Here is a 22273-nt window from a genome sequence, read left to right as displayed (position 1 = left end):
TTCCAACACCTTATAATAAAAATCATTTGCATTTAAAACCGCAAATGCAAAATTATTTTAATTGAAAAAAAAACTATTTAAAATCTATAAAATAGATAGATGACGCAATGCTTGAAAATCTGCTTTAAAAAAATAATTTCCACGATTGTAAACTATACTTTAAACTAACAAGTAAAAATCATTATAAAGTGACTTCATGCCTGTGTTTATAACTGCTTGCAGGCCCTAAATGAAAATATAAATACAAATGAAAACAATCAAGATAAGAAATTTTATAAAAACTCAGACAATAAAAAAAAAAAAAAAAAACAAGTAAGAAGTTATAGTCGGGCGAGGCCGACCATATAATACCCTACACCTGTATACGAATAAAATGTGATTTAGTTTTCATAATAAAACATTTAAGTTGAATTGTACCTTGTCTTAGATATACTTAAGCCATATATTGTTTAATAAAACTATGGATATATAAGTAAAATTTTGATGGGGGCTTTTTATAAGGGCCCTATAATTATAAAGTTCAAGATACGAGTATATTAAACATAATTATGAACTTAAAAGCCCTATTTGACGGATTCAGTTGTATGTGGCCTAGGTGAAATAATGGACCGAGATTAACTATTTTCGATAATTGCGACCTGTAGTTTGCTTACAATGTTTACAAGCCCTATTCGGGAGTACAGTTTTATGGAGGCCAAGTGAAATAATGGACCGATCTTTACCAATTTCAATAGGCTTCTTCCCTGGGGCAATACAATATCATGTATCATGACGGACATAGCTAAATCGACTCGGAAAATGGTTCTCAGCCGATTGGTATTCTTTAACGTATAGGACCAATACTATTGTGCGTTACAAACATCAGTACAAACTCAATATACCCTCCCTACTAAAGTGGTGTAGGGTATAAAAACTAAATAAGTTGTTTTATAAAAGCCACAACAATAAAATCCCGGCATTTCCCCAGAACGTTATTATTATTTTTCAAATTTTTAAAAGCCATGTGCTAGCTGCAATTAAAAATATGATTTAAATGTGTTTTTATAAAATCATTATCGTCGAAAATTTTAATTGGTTATACTAACTACATTCAGTTTTAGATACATTGACCTTATTATAATGAAAATATTCCGGTTATAATTACGAAGTTTTATTTAAATATTATTTTGCAGGAAAATGCACAAATTTTATGTTTGCACAGTGAAATGATACTGTTAAAAAGAACTTTGTAAAATAATTTAAAAATTGAGCTCCTAGATTCTGAAAACGACTCTGCATTATTAATAAATACTGCAATTTATTTAATTGTTAGTTTGCACAATTGATTTCTTTTCAGTTCATTTAGCAGCTAAAAACAATGATTATAAACTTTTAATTCTAACTTAAAATCTAAATATGACTAATAGTGTACTATGTAATATGTATGAATATATTAAAAATTAATATTAAAAAAAAAGAAACTAAAAAATGTTTAAAAATATTTCTTAAGGTCGCCCTCTTTAATCAATTTAAAAAGAAACCTACAACAAATTGTATTTATATAAAATACAGTGATCAATTTTATAATGGGACACTGCAGAATACATTTTAAAAACGTGTTTGAAGAATCGTGTTTTTAAGTTTTCATAATGAAGACATATTTTATTAAAATTTTAGCAAATAAAAGTGTTATAAACAAATAATGTGATTTCCTAATATTTTACTGTCCGTTTTATTTAAGTCATAAAAATATTATATCTGAGATTTACTGGCCCCGGTAGTGTAGTGTGTTAATTTGTCCCTATAGGTCTTTCAAGTTATTTCTTGTTTTACCACAGTTATTGATATTGGTTGTTCTACTCGTTTAATTAATTTGGAAAATATCTGTGTTTGCAATTAATATTCGCCTAAGTTGACTTAAGAACAAACTGAGTTCAGTCTTTAACATTCATATTGTAAAAAAATTTAATAAATTTCACATCTTTGAAATGTATGATCTTAAAAATCAAAATATTTTACACAAAATTTTACTGTTTTTTTTCCCATGTCCCATTATAATTTTAAACCACTGTATATGAAACAAATAATAACAAATACAGCAGAAACAGCAACGCAAATATATATAACAACAAGAACAACCAATCTAATACATTAAAATATTAAAAATAAAGGCAAATGATGTCATCATCGCCATCATAACACACACTTGATCTCACACGCTGCAAACTGTATTATTAATAATAATAATAATGATGTTTGTTAATGATTTCAAAACAAGTTTCGGTACTAAAACAAAATTACTAAATAAATATACCTACTCGGGAACAACTCTTTTTTTTCTACGATACATTTGTTAATTAAATAAAACTTTACAAAACAACAAAGACAAATAGGTATTTAGTTTGTTTCTATTTTGTTACTTTAACAGTAGTTCCCATCGCAATAACTTGGCTAACACAAAAACAAAAAGATTGAGAAAAAAACTTAAATGTTTATTATTTTTTGGCTACTTGGCAACTTGTGGCACAACGAGCCAAAAAGACAAAATGGAATTTCGAGGAAAATATTAAATAATTTCAACTACAAAATAAATAAAAATAACACAAAATTAAATAAAATAAAATGGAAAGGAAAAGTGACTAATTGCCTTGAAACAAAACTAACAAAAAAAAAAAAAGCCGACATATATCTTGATGAGACTAACTAAATAGAAGACGAAATATAAAAAAGAAATAAATAATTTTACTCATTCATTCACTCATTGTATCTAACACTCATGTCCATAATGTTCATGAAAATTTATTTTGCATGTGTTTAAATTGTAGTTGTTACGAAATTTGTTGTTATTTTTTTCTTTTGAAATTTCAAATTATAAAGGGCATCTTATAAAATATATTATATAGATGTATACAAATATTTCATTAAGCTCCTTAAAACAAAAATTGTTAGAATTTATAGTAGTTTTGGCATTCATACTAAATATAACAAAAAATTTAGTTTTTAGAACTTTAGTTTAATATACTATGTATATCAAAGACAGAACAATATACATATATAAGATTTAATAACTTTTAAAATTTTAACTTCTCACTGCTACAACATCTCCTATTCGGCGTTTATCTCTAACACAAGATCCGTATTCAGTGGAAGAATCTTCTCTTCATTTTCAAGTACCGTTAAGGGTTTAAACCTGCTCGGTCAGGTCAACATAAGTTTAACCCAGAGACCAGAAACCACGTTTCTATACGATTAAGCTACTCTGAATACAAATATAACCTATAAGTTTTAATCATATTTCGATAATATAACAATGGCCTAATAGAATAAACAGACCGAATTATACTTTTATAAGAGATTAAGCTACACTAAAATCCGATATAGTGCGAGATCACCCTTATGTATATAATTTGTTAACTCACCTTAACAAAGGTTGTTATTATAACAGATTAAATTATAAAATTTTAATATGAGGATTTTGTGTTGAGGTTCAAATCCTAAGTTATGTAGGGTGGTCTGAACAGTCTAAGTTTGAAACAACTATTAACACTGATATTCGATAGCTTTCGCCTTGATTTTTTGACAAACTTATATTTTTTCTACAATAAATTTCTTTATTGTTTGGAGATCGCTTCTATTTGCTTAAATTTTTGAGGCAAAATCGATTTTTGGCAATTTATGTTTGTTTTAAACTATGATATAAGTTATCTCAAAACAAGGAACAAAATATATATATAATAGTTGATAAACCTTTTTTTGGAAACCAAAGAAGATGACTTTTCGAATAAAAAAGAATTATACATGAAGATGGCTTAGCGCTGTTATAAGGACTTAAAAAAAGGTTATTGTAAGTTTTCATTTGATTATATTAATCCTTTAGAAAAGTATAATTTAGGTCAGTTTCTATGTTTCGTTCCATCTCGTAATGAATCAGCTGATTCGTTTTTGGCCTACGGAAACCATTGTATTTATGTCGTTTGTTTGACCGTGAGGTTGCCCTTAGGTTTTTGTACGGAAAACACAAGTCAGCTGATTCGTGACAGAGCGGTACGTAGAAACTATTACATGCTTTAGGGCCTGTATTATTTGAAATTTATTTAAATTAAAAAAACAATTAGTTTAATAGGTAACTAGAATATGAAGTTGTTGTTAAAATGAAAGAGTTTCTTCAACATATGTCAATAAATTTCCCTGTTATAACTACATATTTGTAGAATTTTATTTGGGCATAAAAATGTACTTTGTGTAAATACACAGAACATGTTTAAAATATTTAATTAAATATTTAAAACAGCACAACAATGGAAAGAAATTTCATACAACAAAAACAACTATAACTCTTGCACTAAATAAAAAGTAAAATACATAAACGTGGGCTTAATCAATAAAAAGTTAAAGAATGAAAAGCATTATAGTTGTTTTTGTTGTTTAATATCACCACTATGTTTAACATTTACTATAATAACAGCTGTTTTTGCAGTTATTCTATTTACAAAATCAGTGTTGCCAGTTATGCAAAAAAAAAACTAAATAAATCGCACAAAATTTCTAAATTTGAAATCATTAAAAAATTATTAAAATATTTAGTAAAAATTAATTGTGAATATTTAATATATATTTAAATTATAATCTAAGTATGTAAAATTTAAATAAATTTGAGAAACCGGCAACACTGACAAATTTACTACAATATGACATAAAATGAAAAGAGAACATTTTACATATAAATGAGAAATAATGTAAGTAATATATACATGTATGTAAATATGACTCCGTTTCTGTTAGAAAATGTTATTAAAAGGATATCAGAGTGCAACGTTACGTATAATTAACATACGATTGAATATATTGATATAATTTATAATTAATCTCAATCGAACGAAAAGAAATCTATGCAAGCCATTTACCATTAAAAAACAATAAACAGATTTTACTTTTATAGAAAAATATTCAAGAAGTTTCAAAGATGGCTGTATGCATACTATTCATGTTTGTTTATTTTCTCTTGTTGATTTAAGATAATTTGTACTTTTAAACAAAATTCTGTTTTAATTTCATTTAATTAAATGAACTTTCGCAAAAGATAAAATAATAATGACATTTTTCTCAGTTTACCAAATATTTAATTTAGTAGGAAAACAGCTGTTATGAGAAAAGATAATGAAGACTTTACAACAGAGAAAGTATTTTAAAATAATAATAGTAATAAAATAGGTAAACAAAAACATATTATAAATACTAATCACTAAATATTTCATATTTCAATAAAATTTATGTCTGTATTTGAAGTGTTTTATAAAAACAAAGATAAAAATGAACACATTGTCAATGTCATGCTAAAATCAAATTGTTCTATCTAAAGAAATATTTGTTAAACCAACTCACGCAAAAATAAAATATATTTATATGTTCTTAGGGTTTTTTTTTAAATATTCGGCAGTATTTAATTAAAATTCAAATTATTAAAATGAAATAGTATGACAAAAACAAATTTAAAAATCCACATTGCTAAAGCAACCACAATGTTTTTTTTTTTTTTTTTAATTTCAAATTCTTTAAAGGTTTTTTGCTGACTTAAAATGTGGAAAAAATATCAAACGAATGTGGGTTTTTTGTGTGAATATTTGATTTAGTTTTGAAATTTATTGTGGAATTTGTTTAAAAAAATAAATTATTCTAGATTAGAGAATGTGATTTCAGTTAAATGACATCATAAAAATATGTAATTGTTTGCTGGACTAGGTGACGTATACTTTATATTTCTTTATTTATTTAATTATTATTGCGTTCTAAAAACAACACACATAAACATTTCAATTTCTTTTGTAATTTGTATTTTTAAATACTTTTATTAAACACACTTTTTTTTGCAAAAAATACTTTTAATCACTCTTCAACATTTCGATTTCGTTTTCATTTCAATTTGTTGTATTAAATATTTCATGCGTGGCTCACTGACATTTCGGTAGTCATTAAGAGCTGATTTTATTTTTAATTTCCTTATTTTTTTTTTGTTTTCAACTTTTCTTTGGTTTTAGTCTGCCAACAAACAAAATTTATTTATTATATTTATTTTTTGTTGTTGTTATTAGTTAAACTATATGTTTTATGATTTTTAATTTTTATTTAGCATACATATGAACAAACATATATATATTTTTTCTCTCTTTTTGTGGGAGAAGAAAACGCACGTAGAACAAATAAAATAGACAAAACGGAGAAACAAACGTCGTTACACAACCACGTCGTTATTTAGACTGATTTCAAAAAAAAAAAAAAAACTTTATCGTCGTACTCAAACAGTCAAGCACCAGCAACACACTGTGCCCTCTGTCTGTTAATCTAACAGAGCTTTTGTGATTTTTTTTTTTAATTTTTGTTGTTTTCTTTTGTTTGTAGGAAAAAAATAAACTATTTGAAAATAGCAGTATGTAGTTTTACAGAGAGGGCAAAGCTGTAAACAAAATTTACTATACATAACATGAGAAAATGTAGACGTCTGTTACAATTTCTCAGGCACATTAAACGTTGGAAAACGTCTACAATTTAATGTCAACAAAATATGGGCTAAAACCAGTGTTACCAGTATTTTTGTAATTTGTATCTTATTACCCATCTGATAATCTCCATTCTGATCGAATGTGGAATTATTTCCTGATAATTTTATAATTACAAATGATGGATTACGTTTCTAGAGGATAAACTGGATCCGAGCTCAGTCAAAAGTAGAGCTTAGAATTTCTTCATCACATCAGGTTTTAGAGATATATTTGTGCGAACTCCACTTTATTTACAAAATGTCAATCTTCAAAACAAGGGTTTAACCCGACTTTGTCTTTATCTCATGACAAAAACTCAATGAGAAGAGGCAAATAGAAAATATACAAAAAACAAACATTATGTTATGATATCTTAAAGAAGGAACAAGATATAGCCTAGGCTAAACAACATAAAGTTAACTTTGTATTATTACAAAGTCTTAAATAGTACGATGAAAAAGGGGAGCAGCTTTCAGACCTGAAATGAGATTTCCAGACTCGGATTAAGCCAGCTCTATGGAAAAGTATACACTGTATCAGGGGCAAACTGTGTTATTGCCATTATTTGTAACATAAAATTTGGAAAATTATTTTGAGATTTAACATTTTTAAATTTTGAACATAAAAATGAAATGTCATCAGATGTATTAAGTATCAGCCTATCCGGCTACGGAAGCTGCTGTAAATTCAATTATATATTCTAAAAACACCTTTTTCATACGTATTATAGAAAAATTTGTTTTTTTATAAAAATAATCTCCGATGGCAACTCTATTAAACTAATTGTAACATTCATTAAAAGTGAATATACATATATACGTATGCATATAAAAAAAACGCCGGTAATTGAATCGTGATACTGACTGAAGTAGTTCTTCAACAATCGCTCAAATCTCTTTCTATGTTTAAAAACTTAATTTTCAAGAAATGAGTATTTCAATCTGTTTTATTTCTTTTCTTAATTTTTTACGTATAAATACTATGTGTTCATTAAACTAGGAAGTTTCGAATTGTGGCTAATATCGTACATTGGTATGTATGTAGTTGTCATTGTACACAAAATAACAAAACATATTAGAATTCTTTAAAAATAATTTGGTAATAAACAGGTTAGGTACTTAGCCAAAAAAAACACAAAAATAATAAATAGATAAAAAAAATAAACAATGACAAAAACTTCAATTAAATATTTTTTTAAAGAAATTAAAATTCATGGAAACACACAATGTACGGCACGATAAAGTTGTATTCGAAATTTAAGTACCTGTAATATATTTTTTATATTGTAATGATGTCATTTTGAAATAAAGAAGAAGAAATTAAAATGAAAATTTACAAGCAGTTTGTTTTTATTCTTTGTTTACAAATAGACAGTTATTTGACCAAGTTTGTAATTTCAAAATTTAATCAATTCTATTTTTATAGTTTCCTATATGGTTTTATTACTAATAATTAAAAAGTGGTAAATTTGAAAAATTAAATGAAGTTTTGAGAATAAATATATTCTTTACTATAATAGAAATATTTAAAATTTTTCTTCACATATAATACAGAATAAAGTTAATATAAAAAGGTAGAGCAGTTTAAATTTGGTTATGTTATCAACATCAATTTATAAGCTAATTAAGAAGTTTCTTGGTTTTTATTTCAACTTTTTTTGTTTTGAACTTAATACCATAAATAAACTATAATTTACATAGAATTTAAATAGGCTATTATAGCGTTTTAAAACTTTGTTTGAGGGTGGGTGAGAGATTTGCTTTTTTTAATTAACCATAAAAGTAAACATCAGAATTTAAAAAAAAAATGTTTTAATTTATGAGGATCGTTATATACTAATTATATACATAATTATGTTTCAAATAGTTAAAAAGAATAACAGAAGTATTTATTTGTTTATTTTTTAACCTTTAACATTGTTAAATGCATTAATAATACCCAAAAGTGTTCGTTTTATGTGTGATCAGAAAAGTGAAAAAATGATTAACCTTGAAAAATAATAACAATAATCCGCCACATTCATAACAATAACAAAAAATATGTAAATTTATTTTTGTTTTTTTGTTTTTTTTTTTTTTTTGTATTAAAAAACTCTCAATTTCAATTCTTAAAAACTCGTATTATACGAGTGAGTATTTTATAGAGTAATGACATCACAACATCAGCAAGATCATTTAAATGCTGTCATCACGCGCAGAAAAAGCAATAAAAATAAGTAGTATTATTAATAAATATTTATTAAATATGTAAAAAAAAAACTTTAAAATAAAAAAGTTCATTTCAAAACTTGGAGGTTGAGGCGGAGATATAATAAATCACTTTCGGCTTTTTAAACTAAAAATATGTTTAAATTGAATATGCAAAAAATTCTTTCTTTAATTAATAAAGTTTTTTATATGGAAATTTTGTTTTATAAAATAAAAAGTTTTTTATGAATAAAGGAACTTTTTTTAAACTAATATAATAGGTGGTTTTGAATAGTATTAGTTCAGCTTAGTTTAAAAGGGTTGTATATCAAAAGGTATACATTCGCTTGAAGCCCCAAAGGATGCATTAAGAAACAAAAATAAATAAAAAAGATGGAAAAGTCAGAGAAGAGACTTAGATAGAGAAAGATTATTGATAGTATTGAAAGGGAATTCTACGAGATCGGACGCCTAAATAGTCAAATGTTACAAAACCTTAATTCAATTTAAAGTTAAAACTAATTTTGAAATATGCATTAACAAATAATTAAATAAAAATTAATTTTTATCTAATTTTAAAATGTGAATTTCCAATTAAAGTAAATAAGTAACTTCACATTCTATTACAATTATAAGTTGAATATTTTTTACATATCCACAACAATCCACTCATATAAAGATATTTAATTATCTATAGTATACCAAAGTGATTTATAGTAATTAAGAGTGTTTATCAAAGTAATTTTTTATTTGACACTACGATATTTATGATGTTATTTTATATTTATAGATTAACGACGTCGTCATTGTTATTGATTTTGGTTTCGTTTAATTAATTAAAGCTTAAGATGTGTTAAAAATAAAAGTTGCAAATAATATACATATAATAACAAATAAAATCGTAAATGTTTTAAACAAATGCAGATAAAAATGAAAAATGGCAAAAATAATGTTTAACTAAAAACTACTATTCAAAATCTCATTTATCAATTTTAATCCAATATTGAAAAAAAGTGACAAAATGAAGGTGAAATACAGACAGACAACAATACAATAAATGCAGTCATTTTTTATTTTAAATATTTTTGAAATAGATTAAAAACTGTTTTTTAAATTTATTTTTCAGATTTAGAATATTGAAGAAGTGAAAGATTGTTAATTGATTTTGTTTTTGTTTTTTGTCGGAAATATCTCCATACTACATATTTGTTTAAATTTGTTGTTGTATTGCCTAATTAAACAAACAAATAAATAAATAACAACAACTTGTTTTAAATTAAATGAATGCTTAATACTTAATACAGCAGCAATATATTGTTCAAAACTTTAATGCTCGAATAAAATAGTTGCTCACATTTAAACAAGTTTTGGTGTATTTTTTTCTTAAACATTTTTTTTTTGCATAATTTTAATTTATGCAAATTAAAAAAGCTAAATTATTTATGTTTAACTAATTTTAGTCACATATTTTAAATTAATTTTGATTGGAGTTGAGATAAATTTAAATTTTATGCGTTTTAAACTGTTTATATTCGTTTTTTAAAAATATTCAAACGAAATGTAAAGAATTTACATTTGAATTAAAATTTTAAATAATAAACTATCATATCGGATGTATTACAGAAAAAGAGTTTTGAACAAGAGTTATTCTAAGAAAACAACTTTCATGCAATAATATTAACAAATAATTATTGTTTTACAAAAGGGAAAATATATAACCCCCATATTCAAAAATGCTTAATAATATATTGATGGTTTATTGTAGGAATTTTGTATGGAAAATTTGCGTAATAATCCTTAAAAAGCGAATTTATTAATCGCTTTTATCAAAAGACTTTGAGAACCGCTTATGAAAGGTTGCTGTTTCCCATTTCCATGTTGTTTTCTACACAATATTTTGACAGATCATATTTCTTGAGGTATAATGTAAAAGTTGCTTTAGAAATATGTTAGCTCAGCATCTTTTTTAAAAGAGTTTAAAGAAACTGTTTCGTAGCTAGTAGGCGATCCATTAAAGTTGCATAGTATAAATGCAAAGTTAAAGTTCTTAGACGTATTTCGGCAGTCATTATCACAGAAGCATTTGCGACACCACTATTATCAAGGTTGCAGTTTAAGTGCCAATCTTTAGGTGAAAGATTAGCGATTAAATTAAAATTAATCCTCGAAAGATGTTTTTGAGTACTCAATTAGTTAGTTTTGGTTGCAAGTTTAAGCGCCCAATGGAGGTGGTTTAATCTTAAGCACGAAATGCAAAAGTGTAAACAGCTGTTGTCTTGTACTCAAAAACATCAAATGGTATTAACATTGGATTAAATTTATTTTTAGGTTAACTAATCTAATTATTAATTGCCATTTGATTGCCAACTCAAAAACCCGGGCTAAGTAGTTATATCTAAACCTCTTTTAAAAGTAGTGAACTTAGGTCTATAATTGCAGTTAAATAGTCTAAAGAGATTCTATCGTTTTAGAACCAAATCGAAAGTATCGAATAAACTAAATACATTTATATAATTTTGCAAGAATCAGGTAAAATATTTTCTTAAAAATGAATTTATTATAAAAAAATGTATCAACTTACCAAACCATCACTGCCATTTACCTCAATGGCAGTTTTAAGACGTTGTGATAATTGTTCCAATAGTCGATCGTATTTCGTATTTAATAAATCCAAACGTTGGCTGTAATACTGTGTGGCACCAGGATCACTTTCGGCAGGACGCAAATCTCGTCGTGGTGGAGCGAAAGATGGCCGCACCTCTAGCAACCAATCGATGAAGCGCAGACATTTACCATCGTAAATCTTTACGTAGTGATGATGGTGATGTTGTATATTTTGTTTGTTGTTTGTTTATTTGGTTTTGGGTTGATTTGTTTGTTAAGTTATATATAATATATAATAATGTTAAGTTTTGTTAGGTTAGTAAAGTCAATTTTTTGATTTTTAAATTATAGATAAATTATTAAGATTTAATTGTTTATGAGTAGAATATTTGGTGAATATTGTGAGAGAATAATTTTCTTTTCATATTTAGTGCTTTTTATTAAGTTTTCTTTAAGTTCAATAATTATTAATTTTGAGTAATTTTATTATTAATTTTCAGTTTTAATTCAAAGTTATTAACGCACCGCAAACCAGAGTTTTTATTATGGTTTGTTAATTATTTTGTTGTTGTTTTTGTTTTTAATTTTAATAAAATTTGAAGTTTTGCTTATTTAAACAATAAAAAAGCATTAAATATACCTTTTATAAGATAAAGATTCGAATGTTCTTACCCAAAACATTTAAATCTTTTATCAAACAATTTCAAATTCAACAATGTTTCAGGAACAGTCATATAGAGAGTGACAGAAAATAGAGGAAAAGAAGAAATAGTTCAAGTTTTGTGATCATTTACCTTTGCTTCTCTAATAAGTTTTCCTCCAGCCAAGTTGACATTTTCGATTTTAGGTTTTCGTTCGATAGCAGCTCCCAGCAATTTCTTTAGTTGTTAAAGTTTTTTTTTTATTAAAATTGTTTTTAAAAAAAACATTTAGAAGGTGAAGGAGAAGTAGTGGTAGAAGTTCAAGTTGTTGTTTGTTGATGATGGTGACCATGGAGTCCATGGTTTGTTTAATTTAAGGAGTTTTAAATTTGTTTGATTTAATAAGTGTGTATTGATTTTTTGGTAATATTGTTTTTTGTGTTTGAGTTTTTTTTTGAGGTGTGAAAAATACAAAAAATTAGACAAAAATACAATTAGTTTAAACTTTGACTACAATTGTTTAGTGCAACTTAAGAGTAAAACAAAACAAATTAATAAAAAAAATTAAAAATTATTTAATACAAAACAAATAACTACAAAAATTCAACTACACAAAAATTAAAAAAATTACGTGTTTTATATATGTATGTGGGAAGGGAGAGAGGAAAACCGATTTTAAATTTTCATTTCAAACATTTTCATTTTGGGATACAAGTGTATGTAGTTGGTGTATAGATTAAAGATAGTGTGTCAGTTGTAACAAATAAAGAAATTATTAAATAAATTTCACTTTTTGGTGTACAGTTTCCGATTCGTTCTTAAGTGTATCACAGTTTTACCAACTAAATTTCATATTTAGTAAAAAATCTAATTTGGAAAAAATGTTTAAACATAAAATAATAGATACAATTATTGTAAAACTACCACCCCTACCCAAAGAATTCAAACTGCTACTTTTTATCAGTTTTTTTTTAATAATACGAGACTACATACAAAATCCTTTTATATATAAAATATTTATAAAGACAAAAACACAAATGTTTGACAGTAAAACACAAAACGAAAACTACTACATTAAAGTAAAATAAACGTATATTAAAACACACACATACTTAAATTTAAAGTTTTGCTTTTTTCTAAAGTAATTGACCAACACCAATTTCAAGGAACAAAAAGACTACTTTACAGTTTCTATATAACAAGAATTGAATATATACTTTGTGTTTTTTTTATTATTTTTCAAATCATCAAATCAAATCAAAAGTTTGGTCCCTTCAAAGGTGAAAATTCGAAATTCATACTAGTATAATAATCCTACATAAAAAAGAAACTGGCAGTTTGAAAAATAAAGAAAAAGAAAATTGTATTGAATCTCCTAAAACTAATTAAGTTTAACTTGGAAAATTGTATGTACTATTTAAATAAATCAAAAAAAAATGCTATAAAATAATATCTAAAAATCATAAATCATAACAAATGATAATAATTTAAATAAAATTTACTTTGTAATAGAATATTAAAAGCTTATTTTTTAAACTTACGTCCAATTCATAAGCCGAAGTAGCAGTCGGCATAGCTGCGACCTTATCTATAGTGCCATCCACCCATGATTCTTCAACCTGTAGCGGTAATTGGAGATTCTTCATAAGGCCTATGGCGTTCTCGCATGAGCGCATTCTAAAAATTCACAAAACAATAAGAAGTGATGACAAAAAGCCGACAAAATTAACTTATAACTAAAGAAGCGTGAACACAAAAACATATTTACAATAAAGACGATGATATTTTTAAGTGTTTCATTAAAATTCACTTAGAAATAAAGGTGTTCCAATCGAAATCAATCAAGCATTAAATCATACTTAAGTGATATTGAAGTGATAATTGATACAAATGTACACACTTGTACGTCAACAAAATTATATACAGGTGAATAAAAACATTTAAAAAACATCTTACAGAATTAAGAATCTGTTTTAGCAAATGCTATTAAATATTTTTATTTTGGTAAAGAAATATTTTTGCAAATATGATTCTTTTAAATTTAGAGTATTAACTAAATACCTTTCAGCTAGTTGATTACAAATTGTACTCCATCGTGTATTCAATCGCTCAACATTGGTATGAAGACGTTTCAAATCATTTAATACTTTTGTGGGCACTCCCATGCGTCCCAATTGATCGGCCGCATCTGTCATTTTGTCCATTTGTGGCTGTTGTTGTGTTATCAAATCTTGCATATGTGTCAGCTGTTTAAATACCATTTCCAAGCCTTCGGCAGTGGATGGTAGATCCTGATGTCTGGCAAGTTGATTTTCTATTTCCGATATGAAATGTTCATTGTCCTCTAGACCAGCCAGAGATGTTTCCAATAGTTTCAAACGATCTTTGTGCAAATTACTCAAGGTATTTAATTCCTTCCACAATATCAATAAATTATCCAAACTCTTTTTAAGAGCTGGTGTTTTCAAAGCAATTGTACGGAAGGTTTCTTGCAAATGCTGCAATTCGGGATCCAATAGCTGTAGGCGACGTTCATAATCGGAATGGATTTCTAAAACATGTTCCAATGAGTCAAGATCACGGGGTAGAGGAGCACTTATGATTTGCTCTAATTCTCTTGCCATATCTTCTAGTTTACCCTTAATGGCAATACATTCTTCGGTAAAGATGCGACTGGCTTGTTTACTTTCCTCTGTAAAAGAACAAAACAAACATATTTATTAAATTATCTTATTACTATTTAGTACATTTCGCTAATAAGGATTTGTTTAATAAGATTATACCTCTGGTTTTGCGACTAGCAAATAAATTTTTCATTTTCGTTTTTTGAAAATAATAGTGTTTTTTCTTACGAATCTTTATTTCAACTGACATAGCATATAGGCTTGAAAATCATTTGAACTTTGATGTTTGCTGTACATTAAAATCATATGCTTGAGAACAGATGTTCGTAAGTTTTCTTTAATTGAGGCATTAATTGAATTGCCATTCTAACTTAATAAACCCACATTGACGTTTTACCTTGTGTGACTGACTTGTCGCATAGAATGTGTAAAATTAAAGTGCGTACTTAAGAATTCTTTAAATAAAAATCTAAACACCCACAGAAGTATCATAGAGTTAATTAAAATTCATGCACCCCTTTATAATATCTTTTAGTTTATTGCAATATTTACCTTCTGCTCTGGCACGCTTTTCAAATTCATCAAACAAACGGTTTACTTCATCCATTTCACGTTTCAAACGTCTTAGTTGAGGATCGTTTGGATCACCTTCGCTAAGCAACTTGTCAGCATCGTCATTTAAAGCACGACGTATAGCAGTTCTTTGTTCAGGACCCATGGCCAAGAATTGATCAAAGTCCCAACCCTTGACAACACGGATGGTGGCAAAGATCATGTTTTGTCTAAGGCGCAAGTGTTTCTTTTGCCACAAACTGACGGAGCGATCAAACAAACGTTTAAGTCTTTCGGCAGCATCAATGGCCTCCTTATCCGGTGGTGGCATTAATAGACAAGCACTGGGCACTAAACCTTCTTGTCCCTTGGACGTACGTACGCGCCATTTAACACGGCCCGAGTTGTCTATCAATGTACACGTCTCTCCCTTATCTACTTGGACTTGTCCTTGTTGATTGTAAGCACAAATGGCTTGGACGGGACTCTGACGATTGACAGGTTGGCGGCGCTTGTTCAAAGGTACTATTGTTTGAGCTCTATGCTGCAAGTTGGCAACTGTTTCACCAAATGCATTCAATTCTTCACGCAAATCTTGCATGCCTCTTAGCAGAGCTTCTCCTTGATCCAAACCAAAGTCAGACTTTGAATATTCACTATTCAAAATCTCATCACGTTTGCTCAGCCATTGTTCGGCATCTTTTATTTCAGCAAAGAATTGATGATATTCAGTGGCATGTTTCAAATGAACCTCCAGACAGAGGGTCAATTGCAAAAGCCATGCCCATTGCTGTTGCAAAATTGTCAAATGACCATCAATACATTTCGAGGCGGGATGTTGTTGATTTAACAGTGTTTCACCACGATCCAATATTGTACCAAAATGTAATTCACGTTTTTCTAATTCAGACATCAGATTCTATAAAATAAAATTGATAATTATTATTATTAGTTTTATGAAGTAAAAATTACTACAGTAAAAGAAAATATATATTTTTAAGATCGAAATATTTAACAAACACAAACAAACATGAATTTATATGATGCTCATGCAATCTTATTAAATAAGAATAATTACAAATTTAGAACGTTTATAACTAAATGGTAAACATAGTATACAGCCATAAAGCATTTTTTAAAATTTTGCAGTAAAACATGTTTAGATTATTTTCACAATATATTCACGCCTGTTACATTTCTATGAGGAGGTTTTACGATCGATTTACTTGTACGTTCGACAAATTTCAATTAATTTTGTTAATTCATCATAAAATTCAATTTCTTTAAACAAAATTAACAAGAATCAACTGATGATTATGGTCAAAAAGACACATAAAACGTACTGCACTGGTTTCATAAATGAATACAATAAAAATATGGTATGAATTTAAAAACACTAATTACATTAAATGTAACACTTAAAAAACATCCACAATGTTATATTTTAAGGATCTTATTCATAACCATTTATCAAGGTTTATAAATCAATTTCTCATACAAAATTTGTTTTATAAACATTTAACAAATGTTTATGAAAAAGACAGTTAAACTTAAAATTCTAAACAAATAGTAGATAGAAAATTATTATACATTGTTGCACTTGGTAATAGTTCGATCTTAAAAACAGGAACATCAATAAAACCAATTATTTAAAAAATAAATCAAATTTTAAAAAAAAGTTTAACAACAACTGAAAAGGGATGCAAGGAATATAATTTTTATTTTTTTTATAATCTCACCTCATCTCCATTACCAAATGCACGCTTGTCAATTTAAACATATACAAAGCAAATACATATTAAGATCAGTCAATTGTAGTTACAATTTTAAATGATATCGCACATACATTGCAAATATGTACTTATAAATAGTAGCAATAGCGTAAAATGCTTACAAGTAACTACACACTTAAGTATAGCTGTATGTATACATCAGTGGTTGGCATCAATAACACAAATTAATTTCAAAGAAATTCATAATAATTAGCTAAAGCTAGAATTTTTGCAAAATTTGTCCATCACTTGCCAACCATTGACTTTCATACATACAGAAGATTTATTTTAAGGATTCAACAGAAAAAGCAAATAAAATCTTACCTCATAATATCTGTGCACAGAGGGCAAATCCAATTGTTTGTCTGCCCAATCGCGAGTTATTTCTATTTGTTCCTTTTCGTTTAACCACTGTAATTCGGCCGATGCCTGAGCCAGGAAATGTTGCAATGAATCCAAATCGGATAATCGTTTTGTTGAGGTACTCAATAGTTCGGCATAGATTTTTTGCAATTGATTTAGACGTTGTTGATACAGATTCAATTCATCGCCAGTGAATTTCGTTTGTTGGCGTTCGTCGTTTAGTATCTTACTGTGGAACTGATCGATGATTTTGTGTTCACGTTGTTGACGATCAAGTTCTTCTTTGACGGATGGCAAATCTGTACCATAGTCAGCGGCAAGAAGTTGTTTCAATTTGTTTTGGCACCATTCGATGTGTTCTTGTAAATCTCTGAAATGAGGATTTGTTTCGATTTGTCGTGATTCAACGACTACGCGCTTTTGGCGGGTCAAAGTCGTTTCTTGGACGGGGTATTTTAGGCCGGTTAATTTTTGCACAAGATTTGTATGGAATGTAGTTCGAAGTTGAGCCCAGCGTTGATGTAGTTTATTGACCTTTTTATGCAATTCGGCTACATGGGGATAACGGCCTTCGTTGAGAACGTGACAATCTTGATTCATGTCTTGTATGGGCTCTTCCAAATGACGAATTTCAGTTTCTAATGATTCGACAATATTCTTTGCATCAACTGGATGCAAGCGTTCGATGCGTCTGGCTTCTTCGTTGATGCGACTTTCAAGGTCGGTAAGTTTGACATCGACGTGCTTAATTTCGCGTTCGACTTTATCAGCAAGACGCTGCAAACGTTCCAGACGATCGATTTCTTGCTGCAATATCATTTCACGTTCTTGCAGAGCGGTCTGCATGCGATACCAGGCCTTTTCAATGGCCTCGGGACGCAATTCTGTTTCCACATCAATTTCGCCGATACTTTCAAAGTACCGCTCAAGTTCCTTGTAGATTTGTACCAATTTGGTTTTTTCTCGCTTACGTACGGACACTTCTTCGTTGCGGAAGTGATGAAGGTCGCTAAGCAAACGTTTCAATTCAATCAATGTGGGCGGGAATGAACGTTCCTGCAAGTAAGCGGTCTTTTCGCGACACCAGTATATGAACTGTTGAGCCAAGTCACGATATTCGTGAACACGGCGTTGTGACTCCATGTCAAAGAGGGGATGAATGGCAGGTGGTTCGGGGAACACATCATACAAAGATGATATGTAAGTAATTAATGATTTCTCATCGGGTTCGTTAGTGTCAACATCTAAGCAATAAAAGGAAAGTAAATTTAAAATACATTTTGGAGGTTGCATTGCAATTTTATTTTACCTTCTGGATCTAATAGACGTGTAACACCATATTCCTTTTCAACAATATGGAAGGCATTCTCCAAACGTTCTCTTGGTCGATCGTTTCTTGCCTTTCGCCAGTCAAGCAAGTCCGGTCGATTACGATGTACAAGTGCTGAGAATGCCAAACCATCGCGCCATGATGTTGTGAAATCATTGACACGAACTCCCGGATACCGAGCAGTAGAGCGACGGGCCCAACGCAAAAGTGCCTCACGTGCAGATACTTTGTCCTCTTGACCAACAACAATATCGGAGATCTGTTAAAAGAGCGAAATTTTAATTGTTTAATTAAAAAATATATTTAAAGACAGTGGGGAGCAGGAGTGTGTGTGTAAAAAGATTTCAATTTAGTACGTAATTTATATTTTTTGAATTAGTAACCTTTAGGCCACATAAAGTTTGCGATAATTAATTATATCGAGGTATATATAATCATCAACTTTTTGTTGCTATTATTTTGTTTTGTTTAGTTTTTTTTTTCTAAATAATCGAGAATACCTTGGTGCGTTGAATTTTTGTAGTTGTTGAATATGCGGGCTCTATTGCTGGTAGAGCAGTACTTTTAGGTAACGTATGACGATATTCCAAATCAGAACTACGTAACATTTTAGCGGGTGGCAACAGATCTTCAGGTGGTAATTGTTGCTCTTCAGCACGACTAAGAGTAGTCACCTTGCGCACTATATGAGTGGTAATGCGACGATGTCCACTGGGTCCTCGTTGTGAGGTCTTGGTACTTTCAACACTTGAGCCCAAAACTTCAGTCGAAATACGTTTGTTACGTGTCACTTGTTGGAAGGATTCGTGCAATTCATGATGTTGCCCACCCACAGCACCAGAATTGTGGTCAATATCTGGTGTCCGAGAGCTACCATTACGGAAGCTGTTACGCAAAACCAACGAACGATCATACGAAATACGTTCTTGTGGTACGGCCGAGGCAGGCGCCACACCCGGATAATCGGTAATAACTGCTTCTATGGTCTTTTCGTGTTTAAATTGATGCTGATATATAGCATTGTGGTCATCAATATTAGTAGTTATGGGTGGTCCGCGAGACGGTACCAAAGCCGAAGTTGTGCCTTGAGCCTGACCACGTTTCTTCATCAATGACGATGAAGTAGTGGAGGTTCGCGAATGCATTGTGCTATTATTATGGAACAAATTTCGTTTTTTTTTTGGTGGTAGAGAGCCTCCTTTAACAAATATACGTTTTTCCACCGTTCCAAAATGTTTATCAATTTTTATTATTCGTTTTTTTTTCAATTCGTTTTCTTTAAAATTATAAAGTTCGTTTCGTTGTGTCTAAAAAACGATATTCCTGAAGGTGATTTAATTCAGATCTTTCGTTTCTAATCATGTGAAGCAACAAAAAAAAAGTGTTTTTTTTTTGTTGCTTCAAATTTCCATTTTTTACAAAAATTTAAATTAACCAAAATAAAACTATCGTTAGTTGTCTAATATTTTCTAACCAAGTCAAACCGGATGCTTTTTTTCAACAATTTGCTGTCGGCATATGTATCTACGAAGAAGTAGACACAGAACAATAAATAGTAGAAGTTTGTGAGGGAATTGTAATAGTAATTTAATTCCCTTGATTCTGCTATTTCTACCGCTAATTCTCTTGGAACAACGACTATGACAACGACGTTAAAAACGAAAACCAACCAAGAGAGAAAATAATTAGAATCTTAATTTATGATTAATTTCATTACACGCAAGTGGAAGAAAATTTAAAAGAAAGGCAAAAATAGAAAAGAATTCTGCGAAATAATGGGAAGAAATCGTTTAGAGTTCATTGAAATCATTTGTGTTTATATTTAATCAAATACAAACATAACAATTTAGATATAATGATAATTGTAAATGACTATTGCAGATTAATACTTTCTAGTACCTGAGTAATGGAAGCAATCACTAGTTAAGCATTTATAAAAGATTTAAATTTTCGAGAAATTTCTTTGTAAAACTTTAAAAATAAAATTAAAATATAGTTTCTAAAGTAACATTGTTTATTGCATGGAGAAGATCTTCTTCGACAAATTTCTTTCAGTGTATTTTGTTTTAGTTTAAATTAAATCCTCTGCATGATATTTGATAAAAACAAATGTTAAAAAAATTATGTGAACAAAAAAAAAGAAACAATTTGTTTCTTTTTTTGCGATAAAAAGAAGAACAAAGTTAATGCCTGTTTGACCAAAAATAGACAAACGAAAAGTGGCAAAGGCATTAGTCATTTTCACATATTTATCGAATAGAGTCTCAGTAACGTCAACGTTCATAACTGAGACGTCGACGGCTACTTTAACAATTAAAAACATTTATGCGTCGTACATCGACATTTTTTCTTAAATTGTACACAAATAATTTCAAATTGAAGATATTCGTGAGCAAAGTAATGTTTTTATTTTCTAATACGTTCATTATAGCTTAATTTAAGAACAAAATGTATTGTTTTTTTCTAAATATACAGATGTTCATGTTTTCAACAAATCTATAGAATCATGTTATTAACATTATAATCTTAAAAATTATTAAATTTTTATTGATTTATTTGCTGCTTTGTTAGAAAATATAAAAGTTCCCATAAATAGATAAAACCAGAATATTTAAGATGATATTAAGTTATGTCAAATGGTTACGAGAAAAACAATTAACGCCTACTCAAAAATCAAACGCCTCCTCCTCATTCAATAATAACAATAGTATAATAAAGTGTTAAAGTATCACAGGCATACCAGATCACACAAAAAATAGATACTAGAGCAGGGTCGGCATTTAAAGCCAGCAAGGAGCGAATTCTATTATTTGTATGTATGACAATAATAACAATGCCAAACATAAACAATAGCTTGCAACATATGTTGACGACTTTCTTAAAAAAAATTATGTGCAACTTATTCTCTTTCTGCCCAACACTGATCTATAATTGATTGATTTGTTGTAAATTTTCTATCTAATTTAATAATAGTTTCTAATAAAGCTGTTTGTTAGTGTGGTTTGAAGCACACTTTTTATTTAGCAGTGAACATGCACCCACTTTCCTCCCATCTATCGAATGTTAATTAGAATGCGGTCGTCAAACATCAATTAGTAAAATTGTAAATTGAAAACATTTGAATAGAGCTTTAAATCAAATCATTAAATGTAATTTTATTGTTCACCTGTGGCCGTTTTAAATAGATAAAAATTAATTAAAATTTTTATATGTTTATATGAATATCTGATTTTTATATATATTTCGTGGTAAAATTAAATTTGCAATTTCTTCAAAACAGATTCTCTTTTACAAATGAATCTAATCGCGAAATTTCACTACAAATATATTAAGCTTTTATCATTTTCTTTCTTATAAGAATTCATTCATTCGCGGTAAAACTAGAAATTACCGTTATAAATAAGGTTCCAGGAGACAATTGAAATTCTCAAATTTGAGTACGTAATGTTATGTTTTCAGGAAACAAATATTCATAATTCATGATATCATACAGGATTTGCCATTTACAATTTCTGATTGAATAAAGCACCATATGAATTACGAACGAATAAATGAAATTTAAAATATTTTTCCGATTTTTTAAATTAAATGGTTGAGCTCACTTTGTTTTAAAGGAAATCCTCCAAGTTGATCTGTATCTTCATATAGGAACCTTTAAACACTAAGTAAATCTTGAGATTTCGTTG

The 22273-nt window shown here is 28.5% G+C and overlaps 1 protein-coding gene across 50 annotated transcripts in view; it reads right to left on the bottom strand.

Moving 5' to 3' along the window:
• The window catches only part of LOC111681517 (microtubule-actin cross-linking factor 1), a 133010-nt gene that overhangs the window by 34544 nt on the left and 76193 nt on the right, over nt 1-22273 (bottom strand). For 18 of the 50 annotated variants that reach the window (XM_046954554.1, XM_046954555.1, XM_046954556.1 and 15 more), the window contains 8 exons: nt 18567-18846; nt 17219-18501; nt 16862-16885; nt 15123-16041; nt 14008-14638; nt 13488-13623; nt 12100-12183; nt 11283-11504 (listed from right to left, as the gene is read on the bottom strand). In XM_046954554.1, coding sequence (XP_046810510.1) covers nt 11283-11504; nt 12100-12183; nt 13488-13623; nt 14008-14638; nt 15123-16041; nt 16862-16885; nt 17219-18501; nt 18567-18846 — 3579 coding nt within the window. Of the gene's footprint in view, nt 1-5837; nt 6243-11282; nt 11505-12099; nt 12184-13487; nt 13624-14007; nt 14639-15122; nt 16042-16861; nt 16886-17218; nt 18502-18566; nt 18847-19087; nt 19871-22273 lie in introns of those variants that run through there. The other 32 variants (XM_046954563.1, XM_046954565.1, XM_046954572.1 and 29 more) reach the window with 15 other exon arrangements.

The sequence above is a fragment of the Lucilia cuprina genome, chromosome 6 (genome assembly GCF_022045245.1).
Source record: "Lucilia cuprina isolate Lc7/37 chromosome 6, ASM2204524v1, whole genome shotgun sequence".
NCBI lineage: Eukaryota > Metazoa > Arthropoda > Insecta > Diptera > Calliphoridae > Lucilia > Lucilia cuprina.
Note: the sequence above shows the minus strand (reverse complement) of the source record. Positions and strands in the feature narration are given on the sequence as shown.